General features: G+C 43.8%; 1 protein-coding gene across 9 annotated transcripts in view; it reads right to left on the bottom strand.

Moving 5' to 3' along the window:
- The window catches only part of MICU1 (mitochondrial calcium uptake 1), a 106,524-nt gene that overhangs the window by 2,215 nt on the left and 82,423 nt on the right, over positions 1-21,886 (bottom strand). For all 9 annotated transcript variants that reach the window (XM_030487684.2, XM_030487688.2, XM_030487680.1 and 6 more), the window contains 3 exons: positions 13,487-13,624; positions 7,730-7,838; positions 514-603 (listed from right to left, as the gene is read on the bottom strand). In XM_030487684.2, coding sequence (XP_030343544.1) covers positions 514-603; positions 7,730-7,838; positions 13,487-13,624 — 337 coding nt within the window. The remainder of the gene's footprint in view (positions 1-513; positions 604-7,729; positions 7,839-13,486; positions 13,625-21,886) is intronic.

Below are 21,886 nucleotides of genomic sequence, written 5' to 3' on the forward strand. Positions count from 1 at the left end.
CACTGCAGCCACTCAGAGCTGTCAGATCCCTATGACTGTGCTGAAGAAGCAGGGTGCCAGCAAGGTCTCTGGTTTTGGCTTGACAGTTTTGGTCAAATGCATAACATTGCTACTTTCCAAGTCTGAATTGCTGCCATCATCCCCTGGTGACAAAGATTCCACTAATTCTCATGAAGTACAATTCTCATGAATTCTCAACCCAAGACTGCTTCAGTGTGGCAAGAAGCTACCCCAAAGTGCTCACATCCTCTGTGGGCCAGCAAAGCACAGAGCTGCCATTAATTAAGCTGATATTTGTCCAGGACTTTGGAGATAACAAAACACCAGATAGGCTCATTTCCAACACTGGAGCACAACAGCTCATTTGGTTAAACAAAATAAAGTTTGGGGATGGGGGTGGAACCTGCGCATGCCAAATGCTTGTATCCAGTGCTTCAACATCTCGGAAGCTGAGTACCATCAAATGCCCTTCCTAGAAGAGCAGGCGAATGGAGCAAGGTTGGGGCCACTCACCGTCGCAGTCAAAGAGCGCAAACACCACGTCGCACACATGGTCGGAAAGCTCCACCTTGGCCACTGTCTTGGCCACTTGCTGCATTGTCACTGCAATGGAAGGAGGGCACAAGGTTAGCGAGATGTTGTGATCTGCCAGCCACAGCGAACACAGGCAGAGGAGCAGAAAACTCTTGTTCCTCCACAGAAAACTGCCTTTACAAAAGCATTCGCGTTCAAAGAGGCTTGAAATAAGCTTCGTCCCCAGCCCATTCAACACATGCCTCAAAAACAGGCTCCTCAATGCCTTTGCCTTTTTAATGCAACACTGCATGGGGTGTTGAGATGCTGCTGGTAAGCACCAATGTGCTGATACCGGTGTTCAACATAAACATTAAAAACAGAGATGAGACATTTCCCCCGCCCCCCAGTTTGGTTACAAAAATTGGAATAAGCGTTACCACTATGGCAAACACCAGGTGGAAAACCTCTCCTGATGGGCTTGATCAACAAGGCAGCTCCTTCCAATAGGACTGCAAAGATGATAGTCTATGAACCAACTATTCCAACAGGTTGGGAGTAATAACAACCAGTCTTCCTGTTAAGTAACCCAGGGCCAATAATTGCAGAATGAACCCATCCCCGTGACAGGCTCTGCAGCAAGCAGACACGGTTAACCTTGCAATAAAATAAAGAGTTGTAACGAGTTATTTCACTTCCCCCACCCCAGACTGGCAGCTGAGCTCATCAGCAAAGAGGCGAGCAGTAGTTTCATTCACGCCTCTAGAAAAGTGCAGTGCACGGAGCTATCAGTCTGGCAGGGTTATGCAGTAGGTTTTGCTGCATAAAGAAAGAAAAAACCCTCAAACTCACTGGGCTGTTTTAGCTGTTTCCCTACACACATTTGTGCCTCTCTGGCTGCCCTCTAGTTTGTCTCTGCTGGCTGCTAATTGAAGGAAGGAGGGGAGGTAAGAGCAGCTCAGCTGTCACTTCGTCATGGTTGAAACACTCTGCTCCCTTCCAGACACGTGGTAACACAAAAGGGCTTTGCATGAATGTGAATGTATTTTAAGTTAAATTGTTTCCGTATGAATTCCGACCCGAGGAAACCCTATCCATAGAGACTTTGCACCGCAGCAGCAAGCCCACAGGAACTAGGATGAATGCTTAGCTGCAGAGCTCCCCTTCATTCAGCAAGGCAAAAGAGTGAAGCGGCATGACACAAAATCAGATTGAAACCAAAGAAAGCATCTGCTTTCATCGACAACATCCTTCTGGGTTCATGTACTCTGATCCCTTTGCAGAGCTATTGGCCCTTCAGAAATTTTGAAGAATTATGTGTCAGAAAGGAAAAAATACACACTTGATCTATACCATAATGGGATTAATTAGAACCTGCATAAAATGTTTCTAATAGTGTGGGGTGATTTTGTTGTTTGGGTTTTTTTGTTTGTTCGCTTTTTTCTTTTAATGAATGTTGAGATTATTGGTTTCTTGCACCCCATTTTTGCTCTCCTGAGTGAGTTTGGGGGTTTTCCAGGAGGAACCTAGAGCCACCATCAGGTCCTTTCACCCTATAAAATCCCTCCTTTTTACTAAATAGTGCAGGAGAAAACTGAAATTAAACAAAAGGTGGATTAAAATATAAATAATCTCAAGTAGGCACCTGCTGTTTCCCTGTAATTGTTCTTTTTGAGTGTTAAAGTCCTTTCCTACATGAGAGATGTAGCTCTGATCTGCAGTTATTACTCTATATTTCAGTTCTGTCACCATAAGTCAGGATACAGCTGCTGCTTCTGTGTGTGTCCTGCTGGCAGCCAGAACTTGCTTTGAGGAAGGCAGAGGCAATGGAATCATTAAAGATAACCTGAATTAATTTCGTTCCCCAGCCTTATGCCCAAACCTTGCCAACCGAGCTGAGGTGAGACTGCATGTCTCTCCCAGCCCACCTCCACCAGCCAGGCTGCAGAATGTACGCTGCCACACATGTGGCACAGCTGGATAGTAAAGGAAATGGGGGAATTAATGTTTTAAGCATAGGAACAAGCCACCACATCCGTGCATCCCTCTCTTTTTGTCTCTCTTCTGTATGCACACAAATTCGCTGCCAAGATGTAACATGATTGAATGAACCACAGCACAGGCGAGTGGGTGCATTAGATGGCAGCAGCCCTCCAAAAAGGGCCTTAACAGTCCACCACTGAAACGTCAAGTGTTAGTGTCTCCCACTGGTTCCTTTAATAAGCAATCTGAGTTATTTTATGCATTTTTAATGTCTTATCTTTTTTTTTCCACTCCAATTCCCAGAACCACAGAGCAAGTAATGCCTCACCAAGTGCTTATAAACAGGGTTTTTCTGTGAGTGAGAGCCTAGCCAGATGGCAAACTTCATATTTTTTCTTCTGTCTTGAGAGTAATCACACATATGGCCAAAATAATGAGCAGCTGGGTTGCTGCCATTTCCAGAATGGCACTCAGGGTGATGCGAGCAGGGCTCCCTTCCTTGGGTGGTCCCAGGCTGCAGAGGCAGGACATGTGTATTTTGGGTTCCCAGAAATCAGGCTATTAAGGGTCTCACATTGATAGGCACGTTTCATTTTAAGCATCCCAGCTGGAAAAGCTGGATGCCATCATTGACAATATAGCTAGTAAAACTCTTATTTAACCTTTTCAAATCATTTGCATGGGTATGTACTGAAATGTCCTTTCATAAGAGAGATGTACAAACCCAATGAAATCCTGTGGCACAAAACATTTTTCTTTTTCTTCTCAAAATGCAAGGCTGCAGCCCTGCAGCTGAGTAGAAACTTCTTTGACATCAAAAGGGAGCATGACAGAAAGTCATGGAGATCATGCTTCCGGGAAAAAAGCAGAGCTACCAGACCAAAGGCAGATCCAATCCACTGCTTATGTAATATCCAGAGTCATAAATAAGAAAGGAGATTCCAACACAGAAAGTGGTTTCTAAACTGAAGGGTACTCAGCAATTTCCAGGGGCTGGTGATTTATGGAAAGCCTGTCCTCGGGGTTACCGAGCCGATTTCTTAAATCCTTGTGGACAGACATCCTCTGCTGTGACAGCAACACAACAACTCACTGCATCAGTGCTCAGCAAACACTGCACTGCAATTGTGCATGTACTAAAACCAAAGGGGCAGGTGAGCTCTGGAGCACTCTTGCTCGAGGATGTGGTGCTGAGTACTTCCACGGTCCCTCTCCATCAGCATGCACACACACACACATCAGTGCACTGGTCTGATGGCAGCAAAGGTGACAACCCATGACATTGTCTTGCCTCTGCAGGACACCAGGTTTCATTGTTCAACTCTTCTTCTCACAAATTATCTCAAATACTCATCCAGGCTTTCTTACTCACCCTGAGAGGCTGTGGTATCTTCATCCTTGGAAAGATCCAAAACCTGACTGTAGGGGGCCCTGGGCAAGCTGCTGTAGATGATCCTGTTCAACTACACGGTCTCAAGAGATCCCTGCCAAACTTGCCTACCCTACAGAAGTCCTCCCCATGCAACTACCAGCATTGACTACATGCCATTACTCCAGAGGAGCAATCTGAGCTGCGCCTCCATGGGGGACTGACTTCTTTCATCCAGCTTTGAAGGCAGATTAAAGTAAGCAGCAATTCAATGACAAATACCTGCTGCATTCAAAACTCACCTGTACCTCCCTGCAAATTTCCTGTCAAGTCTGCAGCTGTTTCAAGCTCTGTACTTCAAGTAAAATGATCTTCCATTAACCTGTCCTGGGCTCCAGCCCAACACCAAGCCAGCCTTGCCACTGGAGCGAGCAGTGGGCTCAGCCATCTCCCCTCGCTTTGGCCCACCTCTAGCAAAACACATCTGTGCCCTACCCTAAAACACAAAGGAGTTATATTATGGCTCTCTGCTGGTGCCAGCAGAATGGCTGCTTGGAAAGTCTGGCTGCAGATGGTGCCAAAAAAAAGTGCAATTCACACCCTCGCTTCGAAAGGGGAATAAGCGACAAATTCGGCTCCTGTCCTGCTGCCAGCTGTAAGTCCATGCTGGGAAAGTTTTCCAAGTAATGCTTCTGATTTAAGAGAATCACAGCTATTATGTTTCTGATAAAATGAAAGATTGACTAACAATCTGTGTGTTATTCCATGGGTCATTAAAATACAGCTTTATGACCCTTTTTAGAAGCAGCACCTACTTTAATTCAACGCAGAAAACAGGTTGTCAAGCTATGGCTGTTTCACAGAATCATAGAATCAGCTAGGTTGGAAAAGACCTTTAAGATCATCAAATCCAACCATTACCCCAAGACTGCCAAGTCCACCATTAAACCATGTCACTGGGGGCCTATCTACATGGTTTTGAACACTTCCAAGGACGGTGATTCTACCACTTCCCTGGGCAGCCTGTTCCAATGCCTGACCACCCTCTCTGTGAAATCTTCCCTAATATCCAATCTAAACCTCCCCTGGTGCAGCTTGAGGCCATTACTCTTGTTCTATCACTTGTTACTTGGGAGAAGAGACTGACCCTCCCCTCACTGCAACCTCCTTTCAGGTAGTTGTAGAGAGCGATAAGGTCCCCCCTGAGCCTTCTGTTCTCCAGACTAAACAGTCCCAGTTCCCCCAGCTGTTCCTCATAAGACTTGTGCTCCAGACCCTTCACCAGCTTTGTTGCCCTTCTCTGGACCCGCTCCAGCACCTCAATGTCTCTCTTGTAGTGAGGGGCCCAGAACTGAACACAGGATTCGAGGTGCAGTCTCACCAATGCCAAGTACAGGGGGATGATCACTGCCCTGGCCCTGCTGCCACACTGTTGCTGATACAGGCCAGGATGCTGTTGGCCTTCTTGGCTGCCTGGGCACAAGCTGGCTCATGTCCAATGGCCATCAATCAGCATCCCCAGGTCCCTTTTGCCGAGCAGCTTTACAGCCACTCTTCCCCAAGCCTGTAGTGTTGCAACTCTATGTTGCAATGTTTGGTGCTATCCATTTTTTAACTTTTAAGTTTTAAATGGCCCTTCTAAAAGTGTAATAATGTTTGGTGCATTAGGTTAGCAGCAATTTATTTAATACACAAACTATCCTCTTCCTCCTCCCCATATGATGAGTAATTTTTACATTTGTTGGTTTTTAATAAGCAACCTTATCAAAGCTTGATTTTTATAAAAGTACACTCCAATTATTGCTTATTTGATTTGTGGGTGCAATATCCAGACTCAGAGTGCACACATATGAAAACAGGTAATGCACAATTTAGGTACGAGATCCCTGCTGCAAGGGGATCACCCAGGTGTATTACTGCAGCTTGCTTTGCACCTTCATTAGGACCACAGCAAAACCCTCTCTTTATGTCTCCTGCCCAGAGCATCTCTGGGTTGAGCAGGACAGAAGGATGCGAGGGGTGATTTGTGTCAGCTACCAGACACACACAAGAGGGGATTTATAGGATAACCCTCTTCTCCTGCATGAGCCAGAAAAAATCTCTCCTGAAAGCTGGGACCCTGCAGGCAGGGACAGGGGTTTGGGGAGAGCCGAGCCCATAAGTGGCTTGAAGCCATGCCCTGTACACCACCAACCCTCCCCAAGGTTTACTTACTCCAGCCAAATCCTCCCAGCTCAATGGCCGTGGCTCCAGCAGAAGCTCATTAATTGCACATAATTAAACAGCAAATCACACTGATTTACCAACTGCATGCGGATCTAAATACTCCCCACAAACATATTCCACAATTGGGCAACTGCTAATTTAGTGTTGACACTAAGTAAATTGGATTTGCTGGGCTGTTACCTCCTTGTGGGACACTGCAGAAAGGGCTCTCCACAGCAGCAGCACATCCGTACTTCGTATTTTACTTTTAAACGAAAGAAAATCCTAATGGGTTCTTTTAACTTTGTCTTAAGATAATGGTGATCTAAAACAGAGTACAGATGATTTCCCCCGAAAAAGTCAAAAGTAAGAAGGGCTATTCATGTTTGACTCCCCTTGTAATTCCACTGCCCCAAAACCTATTAATGTCTTAATATTCCCACAACAGCAGCAGTTGGAAGAATAGCTTACTTTCAATTTTGCAGCTGCCCAAATAAATCAGCTTTAACTTTCTAGTAGACAAGGGTTTCCACTCAGCCTAAAAAAATTCTAATGAGTTTGCCATCTTTTTTTTTATACTCCCAGTCTGAGTGCTTTAAAAAAGCAACTCTTAAAAGAAGATCTAGAAAAGAAAAGCACACACTTGTGACAGATCCTGGCAGCAGAGAGCTGGGATATTTTTTGTTTAAATGTTTGTTTGTTTTTGGTTTTTTAATCAGTGTGTTTGATCCGAGAACAAACCTGACATAGGTTAGCTCAGAAAAGAAAACACATGATAAGACGGAGAAGGATATGTATTGGTCTGATCAATCAACCACAGTATTACCAAGGTGCCCAGGAAACACCAGCTCTGAGGTTTATTCAGCCAGCTCCTCTGGCCACATGCAGCATCTGGACTGTGGGTTACCTGAGCCTGCTCTGAGTAGACTTCAATGCTTAGTTTGGGACCCCAGTGGGGTTTCAGTGCTCCTCCTCCTTCCCTCCAGCATGCCTGAGACCTCCAAAAGTGGTTGCCGTTACTTGGATTTCAGATCAGAAACGCAGCATCTGGCCATACAGCTCTTACATCTAGGCAAAGCCTCTTATTTTTAAGCAAAGCTGAAACAGAACAAGGGTTGAACCTTGTTCCTGCCACCAGCTCCACAGCTGGTTAGTGCCTCTGACGCATCCATCAGAGAGCTCTACAGAAGATAGGATTTGCAAGAATATTTCTTATAATACCGCTTGTCTTTGTTAACAATAATATTTCAAGTACTTTGTAAAAGGAGAAAAATAGGTCACTTCAGAAATGGGGATGAAGAAGAAACACTGGTGTGCCTGGCATCTGGTACCAGAGCCTGTGATACACTCACTAGGTCATCTTGCCTCTGCACCTATCAGGCCTGAACGGTCCTGCTGAAGTATCACCACTATTCAGGCTACACATTTCAGCCTTTTTTTCCACCTCTATATCTAAAACTGGGGAAGTATAAAGCCTAAAACCCCTCTTTATCCATAGATGTAGCAAGTTAATCCTCTCATTACAGGGAGGAACTGTGATTTCAGTACATTTTTAACATGTCAGTCAGGATCATTTGACATCTTCCCAACTCCAAAAACACTGCATGAGTTGCACTCCCTCAAGCTTTCAGTGCCTGTCCATCTCACAAGTTTTAATACCTTTATCAAGTGAAGCTCCAGCCATGTGGTAGAAGCTCAAAGCTGTGTCCACGTCATTTATGTTCTTCAGAAAAGTGAAGAAGCTCTCCACCTCCTCAAATGTCAGCCCCTGCAACAGAGAAAAGATGGTCTTACGGTGATGGGAAAAGGAGAACGTGACATTACCTGCATTACAAATGACAAAATGATTCATCTGCCCAAAACTGTAGCCAGAGGGGAATTCATCTGCACACTCAAAACACTCCTGCCTTGGCACCTGAGGATATGGTTTGTGACCTGTACTTTTGTTAACCACCTCTGCTCCCCTCTTGGCCACACCAATCGTGCAACGGGAAGGGACTTCTCCATGCACAGTCAACAGTGGCAGAGACTGAAAAGCCCTGGGTTTTTTGGCAATTTCTCTGGCCCTTGCTCCACAGCCAGCTCTTGCCCAGAAGAGCAGACCATGAGCCTGTGGTTGGGATGCAGGAGACCACTGCAACCAGGTTCATTTATTTATTTTAAGCCTGCACACTTGCAAGGACAATAATGAAGTAGTTGACACACTGCAAGGTCTCTCCCAAGAGATTCAGGGATCCCTGGGGGGATCCCTGTCCTGGGGACATGGGTAAGATCCATGTCTTACCCAGCATCACAGAAGGTGACACTGCAAACCACTGTATGTATGGCTGTGCCACAGTTTGCTTTGCTGCTGGTTGCAGGGTAACTGCAGGGCTGGATCGCTGTCTGCTCTACTTACCAGCACAGTCACCTGAGGCTCAGCTCACCCGGGGGCAGATAAGCATGTGCTTGGTGAGTGCCTACAGCCATGCACACAGATAGTCACAGAAGGGCAGCCTGAGATCCCCCAGTGGTGGCATCGCTGCACCCCAGCACATTGGACAGGCAGGCAGGGGATAAGCAACACACTCGTCTCCACACCAATCCAACTGGCAAGGAGTGCACCGGGAAAGCAACTGCTGATGAGCACAGCTCTGGGACTCCCACCCGGCTGCACTACACAACACCTGATTTTATCAACCTGTTTAGCACCTGCATGACTGCATCGGTGCTGGGACAAGAGCTGCAGTCTTCAAACTCCCCCACCACAGCCACAGCCCAGAGCCAAGGGAGAGGTAAATCATCACCACAGTTATAACCACTCAGCCTTCCTCTCTGGAAGAGATAAATCAGCTTGTCAAGAGGAGTTCAGGTTCAGGCTCTTCCTATCCTGTCTAGCACGACAGACTAATACAGCAAGATACTAAAAATCCCAACTGCATAACATGGTCTGGATGGAAGGGCACACATTCAGTGCGTACTGACACATATAAATTTATATGATCTGTTGTAATCCTGCTCAAATTCTTCCCAACAGCTTCTAAGCAGGGAAGAAGCCACCTATCTTTTTTGGAAAGAAAAAGCCTGGTTTTTATGATCTTCTCATACAGACATGGTGCCTCTGGAATTGTAAGCAGAATAATTACAGAAAATTTGCAGCTTGTTCCTATCTTTGCTGTAACAGAGCATGTGGCAATGCAGCACTGATGTACATTGCACAGCACGCACACCAACAAATGCAACAGCAGGCTTTGTCAGCCGTGGATTCATGGATCCAGACCAAAAAGGATGAGATAGCAAAATGCACACACAAACAACAGATCTGACAGGGAAGGTTTTTACATACTTACATACATAAACTCACGGTCCTCTCACCAGCTGAAAAATCAAAACCAATGACGTATGGGGGTATCCTACAAACCTGGGATTTCCTGTGGACAGAGATACTGAATCTCTGTAGCAAAAATGCCATCGGTATGATGAAATTTAATATTTTATTGATGAATGTTGTAGTTGAGGTTAGCAGCAGCTTTAACTCCTTTCCAGCTACCAAAAGAAAAATAAAATCACAGACTGGGACAGCCTCAGGCTTGCACTGACAAGTCAATAGATGAATGATCACCTTAGAAGTCTGAGTATGGGAGTTTATCTGTTCCACATCAATATGTTTGTCAGCACTGCTCAGCTCTTCCTAAGTTATTCATGTCTCCATTGAAAGACCAATAGATGTTTCCATTATATAATAGAAGCTTGTGTTAATTTGGAATCACAAGAAATTGCATATCTGGAGGATACTAGGGTAGCAATTATGGGATCTGGATGACCACTCCTTTCAAGGCATTTGCAGATCTAGCTGTTGATTCAAAAGCCTGAATCCTTTCATCATTTAAGTAATACAGGGATACATAAGCAGACAGACTCCAGAAACACTTCTCTGCTTGCAACATGCATCTTAGCTCAAATACCTCTGCAAAAATTAGGGCTTTTCACCTGGGAACCCAGGTTTCAGCCAGGGAGAATTACATCTTGCTCCCACCCTCTGCCACCTCAACAGAAAAATACACTACACAGCTCCCAAAGCATGTGTGGAAGACAACCTGAATCACTAGTTTCTAAAGAGTCAGGTTGGTTTTCTAGCAGTTAGGGAGACATAAGCCAAATGCCTTGTCTGTAAATATTACCGACAACTCAAGTCTTTTTTCCTAGGAGAAGAGCAGCTGTGTAAATCTAACTTGAAGGTGAGGATCATAAGCAATTTTAAACAAAGTGTGGCAGCTCTGCTGAATATGCAGAGGAGTTCATGTATCCAGGGTAAGATGGGATTTTTCCTCAAGAAAAATAAAAGCAGCTTATCAATACATACAAAAAAATATGCCATTCCCAGAAGCAGGTGTGTAGAATAACGATGTCGGAAAATGGCTAAAGGTTAGATTAAGCCCAGAGCTTCAACATTTTGGAGGCTGCCAGAGTTGCCTTGTGCAGAAAAGGTAATTGCATCAGACAATGAAGATGATGTTTGGCAGACTTCATTAGAAAGCACTCACAAGGTAAACTGTATTTCCAGTGTAAAGCTTGCTGGGTAGATTTGGTATAATTACTACCATTCCCCTTCCAGCTTTACACTATCAAAATTATTTTAGTCCATTTCCACTTTCTTTGGAAAGCAATAGCAAATCAAAGCCCCTACTGCTTTTGGTGTAGAGGGGAGTTACAGCAGGTTAACAAACTGTGCAGATAATTATACTACATTGCTATAAAAGTAGGGAAGTGAAGCGTGAAAAGAAGGGATTTGGGGAAAAATTCTTCCAGCAAAACATGTTTGCATCGTAAACCTGTGACCTAGCAGGTGTTCAATGACTGGAAAGTATTGCAGGATAAATAAAGTGGCTGGGTGGCTTTAATGTCTCTTTGAGGTCAGGGAGCTGAAGGGAGAGCAGTGGATAGCCTGGGATCTGCTCCTTTTTTATATGATGGGAGTAAAGCAGACTCCAACCGAAACAGACCGATCTGCTTTGCAGATGTCTGGGTTACCAACACAGAGGAAGAAAAAATGCCATCATTGAGCTTCTGCAGTTTCAAGTTGGAAACTGGCTTAATACTCCATTCATTTACAAAAAAACCTAAAAACTTTGCAAGTGCACCCCTGAATAAGTTATCCAGAAAGCTTGAAAAGTGGTTAACATGATTCTTGTCATGGCAGTCCAGTTTCTAAAGAGATGGGTAAAGTTAAAGCTACTTAAAACCACTGACAGCTGCACCAGGGTGATCCAATAAAAGTACGTAAGTGTATTAGATACAAAGTGCTGCACGCAAATCTGCAAGGGATATGGTCTTCTAAAATACCCTGGGGAAAAAAAACCCCAAACTTTCAAGAACAGGTTCTCTTGGATAAAAGACAATGCAAAGTTAGGCACCAGGCTGGATTTGCTGTGAGCTGAAACCTGCTGAAGTGGAGGATTTCAGCGCCTGATTTCTCTTGCTCTGCATAAGCATTGACTTTGAGCTGCCCTGGCTGCAAAAAAGGCTTATCTGCTTCCAGTGCAAAGTGGCTGGCACTTCTTGCATCCTTTAAACCATTAAATATCTTGTACTTGTTAACAGAGATGCTGTCTCGTTTTAGGATTTTGGGTGTCTCACTCCCCCTGGTCTAAGGAATCACGTGTTCTCCACCAATACTGCAAATGTCATTTTTTGTCCTATTTCCCAAATTCTCCCCTTGAAAGTCCTTGGAATAAATAAAGAAAAAAGACTTGCTCTAAATCTGGTTATCTGCAAATAGAAACACAGTCTGGCTGATTTGGGGATGAGGAATAAGGTAAAAACAAAATGTTCTTCCTCTGCCACAGATGTCAGGGTCTTGGCTTACACATGAAAGGAAAAAACATCTGCTGTAAGAAACCTTCCAAAATAACTCCACTGCCTAATTTCTCATATACTCACCTATTGTTCAATAATCTATATACACACATATATATATTAGAAAAAAACAAATCACAGAAAAAGAATCGACAGTTTGCGAATGTTAACAACAGAGCTGATATTTTTCTGTTAAGTACACGTCACTGTTAAGTACTTTTTCCATGAGAAATCAAATAACTTCTATTAACACCCAGAGGAAGCAGAGGTATTGGAAAAGCTGAATCTGCAGTGTCTCGCTCAAAGATCAAATAAACAGACACAACCTTTGAAACACCAGTGGTCTTATTCAAGCCCGTGACAAAGACTTTGAGAAGTGAGATTTCCAAATATCAACGTGCAGTGCACCTCAGCTCTGATGACACATTGACACCATCTATTGATAACAGCCTACTAATTATCAAGCCTATTTTTCCTACAAAACACAAGGGAATCGTCAAAAACCATGCTCTTTCTGGCACCTCGAGGCCACAAGAAGCTGCAGGTACTGCAGCAAATCTGGCAGGAATGCAACTCTAAGCGTGGCCTTTTGGCTCACTCATGGTGTCCTCCAGTTTTTAACTTTTTGGCATTGCTTGCAATTAATAGAGACCTGTTAGTCTATGTGCCCTGCTACTTCAGTACACCAAAATTCTCCCCCAGCATCAGTGAAAGAGAGAGAAAATGGGGAGGAAAATGTCACTGGAGTGGCTTCACATGAACTGAGGATTCCTGCACATCACAGGAATGCAGTTCAGGCACCAAGAAGGGACAAAAAAGGACTAGACCCCGACAACACTTGTGTTTTATAAACACACTTTGCATCTAAAACAATTAAGAAATAAATGCCAGTTCCGATGTCAGGAGGAAGCAGCTCCAGAACAGCCTGACCAACCCAATATGCAGCCAAAGACTTTCCATCCATTCTCCTTTTGATGAATTGCTTGTTTATAATCTTATTAATAAAAGAATAATCCACCTTTATAGAAGCAAACTTGAAATTCTAATACTGAAGTAATTTGGCAGCCCATATTTGCTTTACCTGATAATGCTCATCCTTTCAGTACAGATGTCTTATTCCAAGGTCTCTCACTAAATTAAGTAAGTTAACGTGTAGGATCTGCAACTTACTCCTTTCTAAATCATAATTCAAATAATTTTTCACATAAGTTAATAACGAAATAATAAACTGCCCATTTGCAGCAGCTAATTAATCCAATGTCGAGCCAGTAACTAGGAATGTGTCTTCGATGTTTATTTTGGCTCCAGACCCAGGATGCCATTCAGTGAATTCAAATTTTGAAAATTACAGCATCCATTTTAATAGGGACAAGCCTACACTGTGATCTGGACACTGACCAGTGCTCTCCCATCTGTCTGCTGCTGGCAAAGTATTTATCATCTGCAAAGTCAGCGTGTGTCCCTGTACTGCTTAACACGTGTTTTTCTTAAGAAGATGGAGATTGCTTACTCATTTCCCATCATGGTGCAGGATGGCTGCCCCCACCACAACATGGTGAATTTGCCATGAATGCCACTGACCTCTCCATCTTGGAAGTGCTTCTTGAGCTGCTTCAGCATGACAGTGAGCTTCTTGGACTGCACCCCACTGTAGGCCAGCAGCATGCTGCCGAACTGCCGCTCTGTGATCCGCCCTTCCACAGGGTCGTGCCGCTCAAACTGGAAGGGGAGATAAAAAAGAAAAGGATGTGAAAACAAAGCCATGCAGCAGAAAGCTCCATCCAGGGTAAGGGCGTAAAAAGGCACTGTAACAACAAAAAAACCCATCCCAAACATTGCAGGAAGTACTCAGGAAGACGAAATCTTAAGGCATTTGAGTATTTGCTTTCCCCAGGACTGTCTCCATCAAGAAGTCAACATTTTCTCTATGTGCTATTCCCTGGAAAACTTCTGGAAGAAGTCTTTGTATCTGTCCCTTCTTGTTTTATCTCGCAGAGGGACAGCATTTGTAGAGCTGGACTTGAAAAGGCAGGATGATTACCTGTAACTTGAAACCAAGCTAGTGTCCACAGGTCTCCAAAGACGTGGAAAACAAGAAGAAATAAAATACTAAGCTATTCTTCACATGCACTTCCAGCTTGGAGGTCTGAGTACGCATCAACAGAATTTAATCAATCAGTAAAGGTCACTGCAGCAGCCAAAGATCTGTGCGAGCTAATGTGCAAGCATATGCTTTGAAAGAAGTGCATGTAGCAGCGGTTCCAAGATTGTTATAAAGGGGGACAGTGTTCATAAACCAGGAAAGGAAAGTCTTGCAAAAACTAAGTCTCATTTTAGCTCTTCTTCACTCCAAGCCCTGAACCAGTTCCAGCAAGGGAAGGTTCATGGACATCTCCAGAACACATCTACCTAAGTCCCAGAAAGTTTTCCTCATCCTCAACAGTCCCAAACCCTTATGAATGCTGCTGTGAAGCCCATGCAGAACTTCCCACGAGCCTTTCAGCAGAGAAAGGTTTACTCCGTTAATCCATGTCTCCAGCATTAGTTTACATTCTCCTGGCTTTTGCAACAGGAGAGGAGCGAAGAGCAATTCCTCGACTTGGGAAGGTGCCGGGTTGGAGCACCAGGTCTCTGCTAGCTGAATAACGCAGACATAATATTTTCTTTTTTTTCCCCCGACCTCTTTGTGGCTTTAGAAACACCAATGTCAGACTTCAACCAACTTCAATTTCACAGATCTCAGCATTCAGGATCCCTTTTTTGATTTCCTTCAAGTTTATCAGAAAACATACAACCCACACTACAGCTGATCACAATCCAGAAGATGACTGTTAACAACCAAATTAATTTTTAAATTCCTATGGAACAACATAGTACCACTGACTTGACATTATATATTGCTTGATGAGTTAACCATTTCTGCCTCAATCGCCCTTCTATGCTTAATTACACAGCTAACACAAAAGCCAGCAAGGCACCCGACCGAGATCAAGGTGGGGAGATGAAAGCCAGCAGCTCCACCAGCCTTGTTTTCAATTCTTGTGTAGGCAGAGCTCCAGACGCAGCAGCTATATGTGCTTTTAATATACAGTGCTCTTCAGCTATGCTATATAGCAACTAGGCTGCTTACAAACAAGGTATTACAATTTCCATGCTAATGCCAAGCTGGGGGTAAATATTTTTTAATTATCAGAATATCAGCCAGATTTCCGCTGCTTTTCCCAGTAGGATACTAAGTGATTCTTACTGCATTTGAAATACACAGAAGCGCCAGGACTGGAGGGATTTGGATGGACTATGCTGGCAGGAGGCAGCTCCCAACTGGACAAATTCTGCTTCTTAGCACCTTCTGCTTTCGCTTGAGTGGCCCACATGGCACTTTTCACTGTCATCTGATGGAGACTTTGGGGGTTACTCACACCACAGAACATTAGCCTTTCTCAAACTTTTCATCTTCATTTTTCTCCTGATGTTTGGTGGCAACTTTAAGGTAATACAGGAGGATTATTCTCATGCTAAAGAAGTCTTAACAGGAGCACAATGATGAAACACATTGTTTCAGCCCAGCTCTCCTCTTTCTTTCCCATTGTCAGCTATGACTCGGAGATGTTCAAAGCGATTGCCCTAATGCTGCTGCAGAGGGTCTCAGCAAGCTCTTTGGTTCCCCTCACTCAGGCTTTCCCAAATAAAAGATGATGAAAACACACCTACAGTTTAAGGATTACCTGGGGAAAGTTAGTACATGAAGTATAATGCTGTAATTTCCAACCAATGTTTGCAGTCATGCAGCCAGACAACCCTGTTTTAAGCAGGATTAAATGCAAACTAACTTCTGCATGTCAAACGTCACTATTGAAAACTGACAAACTATGTTATCTTTTTTAGTGGCACCTATTACTAAATGTTTATAGCTAGAGAATAAGCAATGAGGAAACATGCTTATTCCTCCTGTTGGTCACCTTTTCAGCTTTTGGTCCTCAGGGTTTTAGGGATTTCCTTGGTGTGAAGCTACAGCTGGACTGATGTCTAAATAACCACATGATGTATTTTTCCCCCAAGAGGTTGCCTGATGCCACTTGGCACCCACTAATTCTTTTACATTAGAAAAACAAAGCGTACTGGCCCAAAAGTTTCCCAGCAGGTACTACTGGCATGCTTTCACACAAAAGGAAAAGATGGACGGAGGTGCAGCAGAACAATCAAACTCTGGGTTTGGGCAACCTGGTCTAGACCAGGCTGGGGATTTTTCTTTACTACAGGGAAAATAAAAGTCAACAAGTGCTATTGCATCTGCTGTCAAAGACATGAGCTAAGGCAGGCAGGGAAAGCCCTTCTGGAGGCAAACCTTTCCACAGCATCTGTTACAAATAACTCCAATATTCAAGTACGAGGATCACACCAGCTCTGAGCAGCAGTACTGAAACGTAGAGCACAATTTACATGCTGATGCTTGCAGTACTTTTGGTGTCTTAAAACCTTTACTGAAAATGAAGTAGAATACCCATCCTACTACCACAGCCTGAGTTTTGATCACAGCAGCAGCAAAAGCCTCACGTGCAGTAGACCCACTGAATGAGATGAAAGAGCTTTAGTCTTTTAGTTTATTGCACATTTGGGAGATTGTGTTAAAGGACAAAATAAAAATAACATATATCTAAGATGAAGGAACTTAACTTATTTATATAAATCTCTTTACAGTACAAAATCATCCCAAGACCCTGTGCATAAACCATCTCATTCCCCCTCCTCGTGGGCTCCAAAACTGGTTCCAACTTTTAATTTCTGCAGGTAGTCATCAGGTGTAGTGATGAGTCAAAACACCATACAAATATTATTCATAAGAAACAGAAGAGCCTGAAAACCATGGAATTAATGCTACTTATTCTGGATTTATCTCACTTTAAAATGAACATCTCTAGCATTAAACCAAAACACTCACAGATGCCCTAAGTCAGTTTCTGTCAGCCAAGCATTATGCTCTCCTATACACAGGCACACAGTGGCGTTCATTGCAAAGGGCAGCCTAGAAAGGGGCTGGCATGTCAGAACTGGTCAACAACCAGTTTCCAAATTCAAATATAAGCACCACTGAACTGAGAAAAAACAACAGAATCAGGGTAATGCGTAAAGAAAGTTCGAAACTTGCCTCCAAGCTCGTGCCAGATACATTTAAATTAATTACAGAAGGGATGAGCAGGGGATGTCATTTAAAGATAACGCAGAAAAAGAAAAATTCTGTTGAAAGGATTCTGCCTATATTTTTCTGATATGTTAGCAATGGTGTTTATTCATGAAGAAACTTCGGGGGGGAAGGGACATGAGACGGACGGGGACAGGATGGCACAGACACCAAACCCCACAAGGATGGGATGCAAGGCAGAGCACACAGATGTATTACAAACAAGTCCTCTGACAGCCTTTTTCATACATCTTAAAGAAAGGAAAAGTACAGCCAAGGCAATCGCTCAGCGGCATCACAGTGCACCAGCCACTGTGGGATGGAACATCTCCCACATGTGACACCCACCATCAGGGAAACTGGAGAGGGAACAGGGGTGTCCTACGCCCCTCTGAACTGCAGCCCCAACATCTTCACACTGAACACAGATGGCCGGCGAGTCCAACACCTCTGGAGCAACTCCCACCCACAGCCACTTGGTGCCAGCAGTGGATTCTGCATCCTCACGCCAGCAAGTAAATAATGAAATACAATGCTCTCCAGTGTTCTTACTGCAAGCCAGGATGCCCGAGATGCATAAGAAATTAGCTTAAAATATAATAAGCAGTATATTTGAAATTAATTAAAAGACAACATGACTTGCAAGGAAATCAAAGGCATTCACGGGAGAGTAAGAAGCCAGGAGAAACGGGCACAGCACTCTCCCACTGCCAACTTGACCCAGCTTTGCTAGCCCACTCCCAGCAGCCAGTCAATATATCACATTAGGATACCTTCTACAATCATTTAAAAGACTACCTATAAACATGTATTAAATACTTCCCCCCACCAAAAAAAAAAAAAAAAAAGAAAAACAACAAACAAGCCCAAACCATCAGACAGGACGAATATCTTCATGTTCCTCTATAAGCTAAATGTGGGTAAGGCTCCTTCTATCTTAGCTTTCTGTCTGAATAAATTACTCCTATCTTCAATGCATAAAGGAAAGGCTTCATCACATGGGAAGAGCAGAAGACAGACAAACAATTTTCTCTGCTTCCACATCCCCTTAATTGCATAACTTTATACAAAGGCAATACAAGGATCAACCATAAAATGACAGACCCATAATCTCTCTGCTTCCGGACTTCACTTTTTTCCCACCCACTAACTCAATCCACCTTCTCCTGCGAGAAATCAAATGCCAGCTTCTGAGAAGCATCCAGCCTGAACCAATTCAGAGGTACCAACGCAAGCAACATTTTTATTAAAAATAAACAACTGCTGGAACTTCTCAAACACGGATATTCATTTCCTTTCATTTCTCCTTCTGTCACTAGCTGCAAGCCTTATTGCTAGGAAATTAAGCAGCTCCAAAGGCTAAGGAGCCATCTGGCACCGGCAGGAGGACTTCCGCTGCATCCTCCTTAACTGTGGACATGAGGCATTGCAAATGCCTCGGCAGACTCAGACCATTCACCTCAGACTTTTTCAATCTGAGAAACAATGGGGAAACCAGGAAATGTCATTTAAACCAAAAGTTTAGGGTACAAACAGCATTGTGTCTCTATGAGCACAGACCTACAGCCCTGGCTTACCATATCTTGCGGGGTAAGGTCTGAATTGCCCCTTTCAGCTCAGGCTCGGTGCAAAGGGATGAGTGGTGACCTCTCATTCCAGCTGACTCTCCTCCCTGCTCATTAAATTTGTTGTAACCAAGAGCATTAATACGGGAAATTTCTACTTAAAACCCTAATGCTGAAGCACTGTCTAATCAGAGATTGCAAGTGTAAAAAATTGCTTAAAAAACAGGGAGCAGTGTGTTGTCATAGCTGTCACCAGACAGAACAATGCCCAAGAGAAAAACACCACCTCTGCAATTGCTTGGGGAGGGATACCAGAGCACCAAAACCCTCACAGAGGGCTTAGCATCACTGTACAACCACAAACAGGTGTAAAAACATCATGCTTGAGAAGTGGGATTTCTTCTCCTTCCTAACCTGGCATCGCATTTTTGGTCTGTACACTGAATGGTGGCTTATTTTGTTTTGCTTGCTTTGTTTGCTGAAGAAGGTTGTTAAAATAACCGTCATGCCCTTCCAGTGACTGCACTCAGCATATGTTCAAGCAGCACTGAAGATCAACCAAAACTAGCAAGAGGCTTGAAGCCCATCAATGCAAGAGACAAACACCCAGCTGTAACATGATGCAGCACAATGAGAACACAGCTCGGACTTTTCCCAGAGCAACGCCAAAAAAAAGCAGTGGCACCTCCCATGTTGTTTGGCAATTACCTCTACAGTGCAACCCTTCCAGCAGCCCCAGGATGACAGGATGGGAAAATCAGCTCAGTTTGTACTCTGGGACTTAAATCTATATTCCCCAGACCTATCCTTCAATGGGAATACCAACTGCTGAGCCACACAGATGAAGCGATACTCTGTGTTGCTTTTTCTGCTATTATGCCCATACCTATCAGCGCACAGGCTAATCTGAAAGTTACAGCATAGCTTTGCTAGTCTATAAATACCAGGAAAGAATATGAATAGAATCATGGAATGATTTGGGTTGGAAGGTACCTTAAAGATCACTGAGTTCCAATCCCCCCTGCCATGGGCAAGGATACCTTCCACTAGACCAGGCTGCTCAAAGCCACATCCAACCTGACCTTGAGCACTGCCAGGGATGGGGCAGCCACAGCTTCTCTGGGAAACCTGTTCCAATGTCTCACCACCCCCATAGTGAATAATTTCTTCCTAATATCTAATCTAAATCTAGCCTCTCTCAGCTTAAAGCCATTCTCCCTTGTCCTGTCACTACCTGCCCTTGTAAGAAGTCCCTCCCCAGATTTCTTATCGGACCCTTTAGGCACTGGAAGCTGTTTAAGGTCTCCCTGGAGCCTTCTCTTCTCCAAGCTGAACAGGCCCAGCTCTCTCAGCCTGTCTTCACAGGAGAGGTGCTCCAGCTCTCCGATCATCTTTGTGGCCCTCCTCTGGACTCACTCCAATAGGTCCGCATCCTGGTTCTGTGGGTTGTTTGGCGTTTTTTTTTTGGCAGGGAGTTTATTTTGGTGGGGTTTTTTTGTTGTTGTTTGGGGTTTGTTTTGTTTTAAACGTAGCCACATCAGTTTTAAAAGGGATATAAAACATGAGTACCATGAAGCATAGTACTCCTGCTGTGCAAGAATCAGTATCTTCAACTTACTAGGTTTTTATTTTTCAGAAATACTCCTAAATCCATCTTCTGCAAATTTCATGTAGTTATTATTGAATGTCAAAGTAGCTGCAACCAGGCATCCCAGCAGTATAAATTCTATCCTCTTTAAGCACTCATATTACCAAAATATCTAGCTGTATTTTAACAGGCTCTTAAATTTCTAAGAAGGCTTCTGAAAACCAATGAAACTATGTATTCCCTAAAATCTCAAAGCAAGCATCTAAAAAATAAACATATGTGTGCCACATTTCCAACTGAGATAGCAAAAAAGAAAATAAAATATACAAGGACTTTTGGGTGGAGAGAAAAATGTTGAGGGGTTATTTTTGAGCTTATTTATGCTGGTTAAACAAACATCAATAGCAGAAATATTGCTAATACTAATTCTGTCAGGTTTAGGGGCAGTTGAAAGAGGTGACCTGTTCTGAGAGCCATGGTACGCATAATAAGGAATCAAAAGGATCTGGGAAATAATTATTTATAGGGTAATCTTCAGATTCACAATATATGACCCTTTAAAGTGATATTGGCTCAAAGCTTTATTTGACAGGCTGTAATACATTATTTATCTGCCATCTACTGCAGCACTGGCTCTGTTTACTATTCTGGAGAAGCAGGCTGCCAGGATTTCTTGTCAAATTGCATGCACAACTATGACAGAGGAAGAAAAAAGAAAAGGGGGGTGGGTGGGAACACTGTACATCTTCTTAAAGCCCAGCAACCTCCTCCATCCGAAAGAAGTTAATAAATTTAATATATGTAGTGTTCGCACAGGCATCAGATTACTGCCAAAAAAGAAAGGCAAAAGTTTCTAAAGGCTTTTTATTTGGAAGTCTCAAAAGGTCTGAAAATGTTAGTTTTTTTAGTTAATTATGCTGAAAGGTTCCAGTGCATATGGATCTAAAACACTGGGTTTTGCAAGGGGGTAGCCCAGCCTGCTCCAGATACAGCCTAATGTACTGCACTGGCAGCCTGCGAAGAGCCACTGGATGGGATCAACAAAGCCCAATTACATTATTTGGTAAAAAACACTCAGAGAAACAGCTCTAAAGATTATTAGAGCTACCAACAGCAGGCGAAATGCCAAGAGGAAGGATGCGGAGGAGGAAATGCCAAACCCAGCCTGAGCCATCATGCACAGCCTGTTCTTGGTACCACTCTGCAATGCTGGGCAGTGCGAACTCAGGCTGCCCAAGAAAGTCACTCCAGAGCTGGACAACCCATACAGAGCAGCAAACCATGACCACCATGACCCACCTCCAACACCTGGAGCAGGTTGAGAGGCTCCCTTGCCTGCAGCAGCTCCTGCCCTGGCATGCTGCAACACAGGCTGCACTGAGCTGGCATGCTGCCTACTGCTGATGGCAGTCCCTGCTCCACTGGTGACAGGCAGACAGCACCACGAAGTCCTCAGGTTTGGAAACCACATCTCAGGCTTGTAAAACTAGGCAAAGCATCAGAATTATGTGATTTCCGATTAATTTCCTCTGCTATCTGATCCCCTGGCCTCAAGTACGGGTTGTACAGCTGGATCAGGTCAGGAAAAATGCTCCCAACGCTACCAGCAGCAGCTTGCTCCTCTTAAAAAGAAAAAAGCAACTATATTC

The sequence above is a fragment of the Strigops habroptila genome, chromosome 5, assembly GCF_004027225.2.
Source record: "Strigops habroptila isolate Jane chromosome 5, bStrHab1.2.pri, whole genome shotgun sequence".
In the NCBI taxonomy this organism is placed as follows: Eukaryota; Metazoa; Chordata; class Aves; order Psittaciformes; family Psittacidae; genus Strigops; species Strigops habroptila.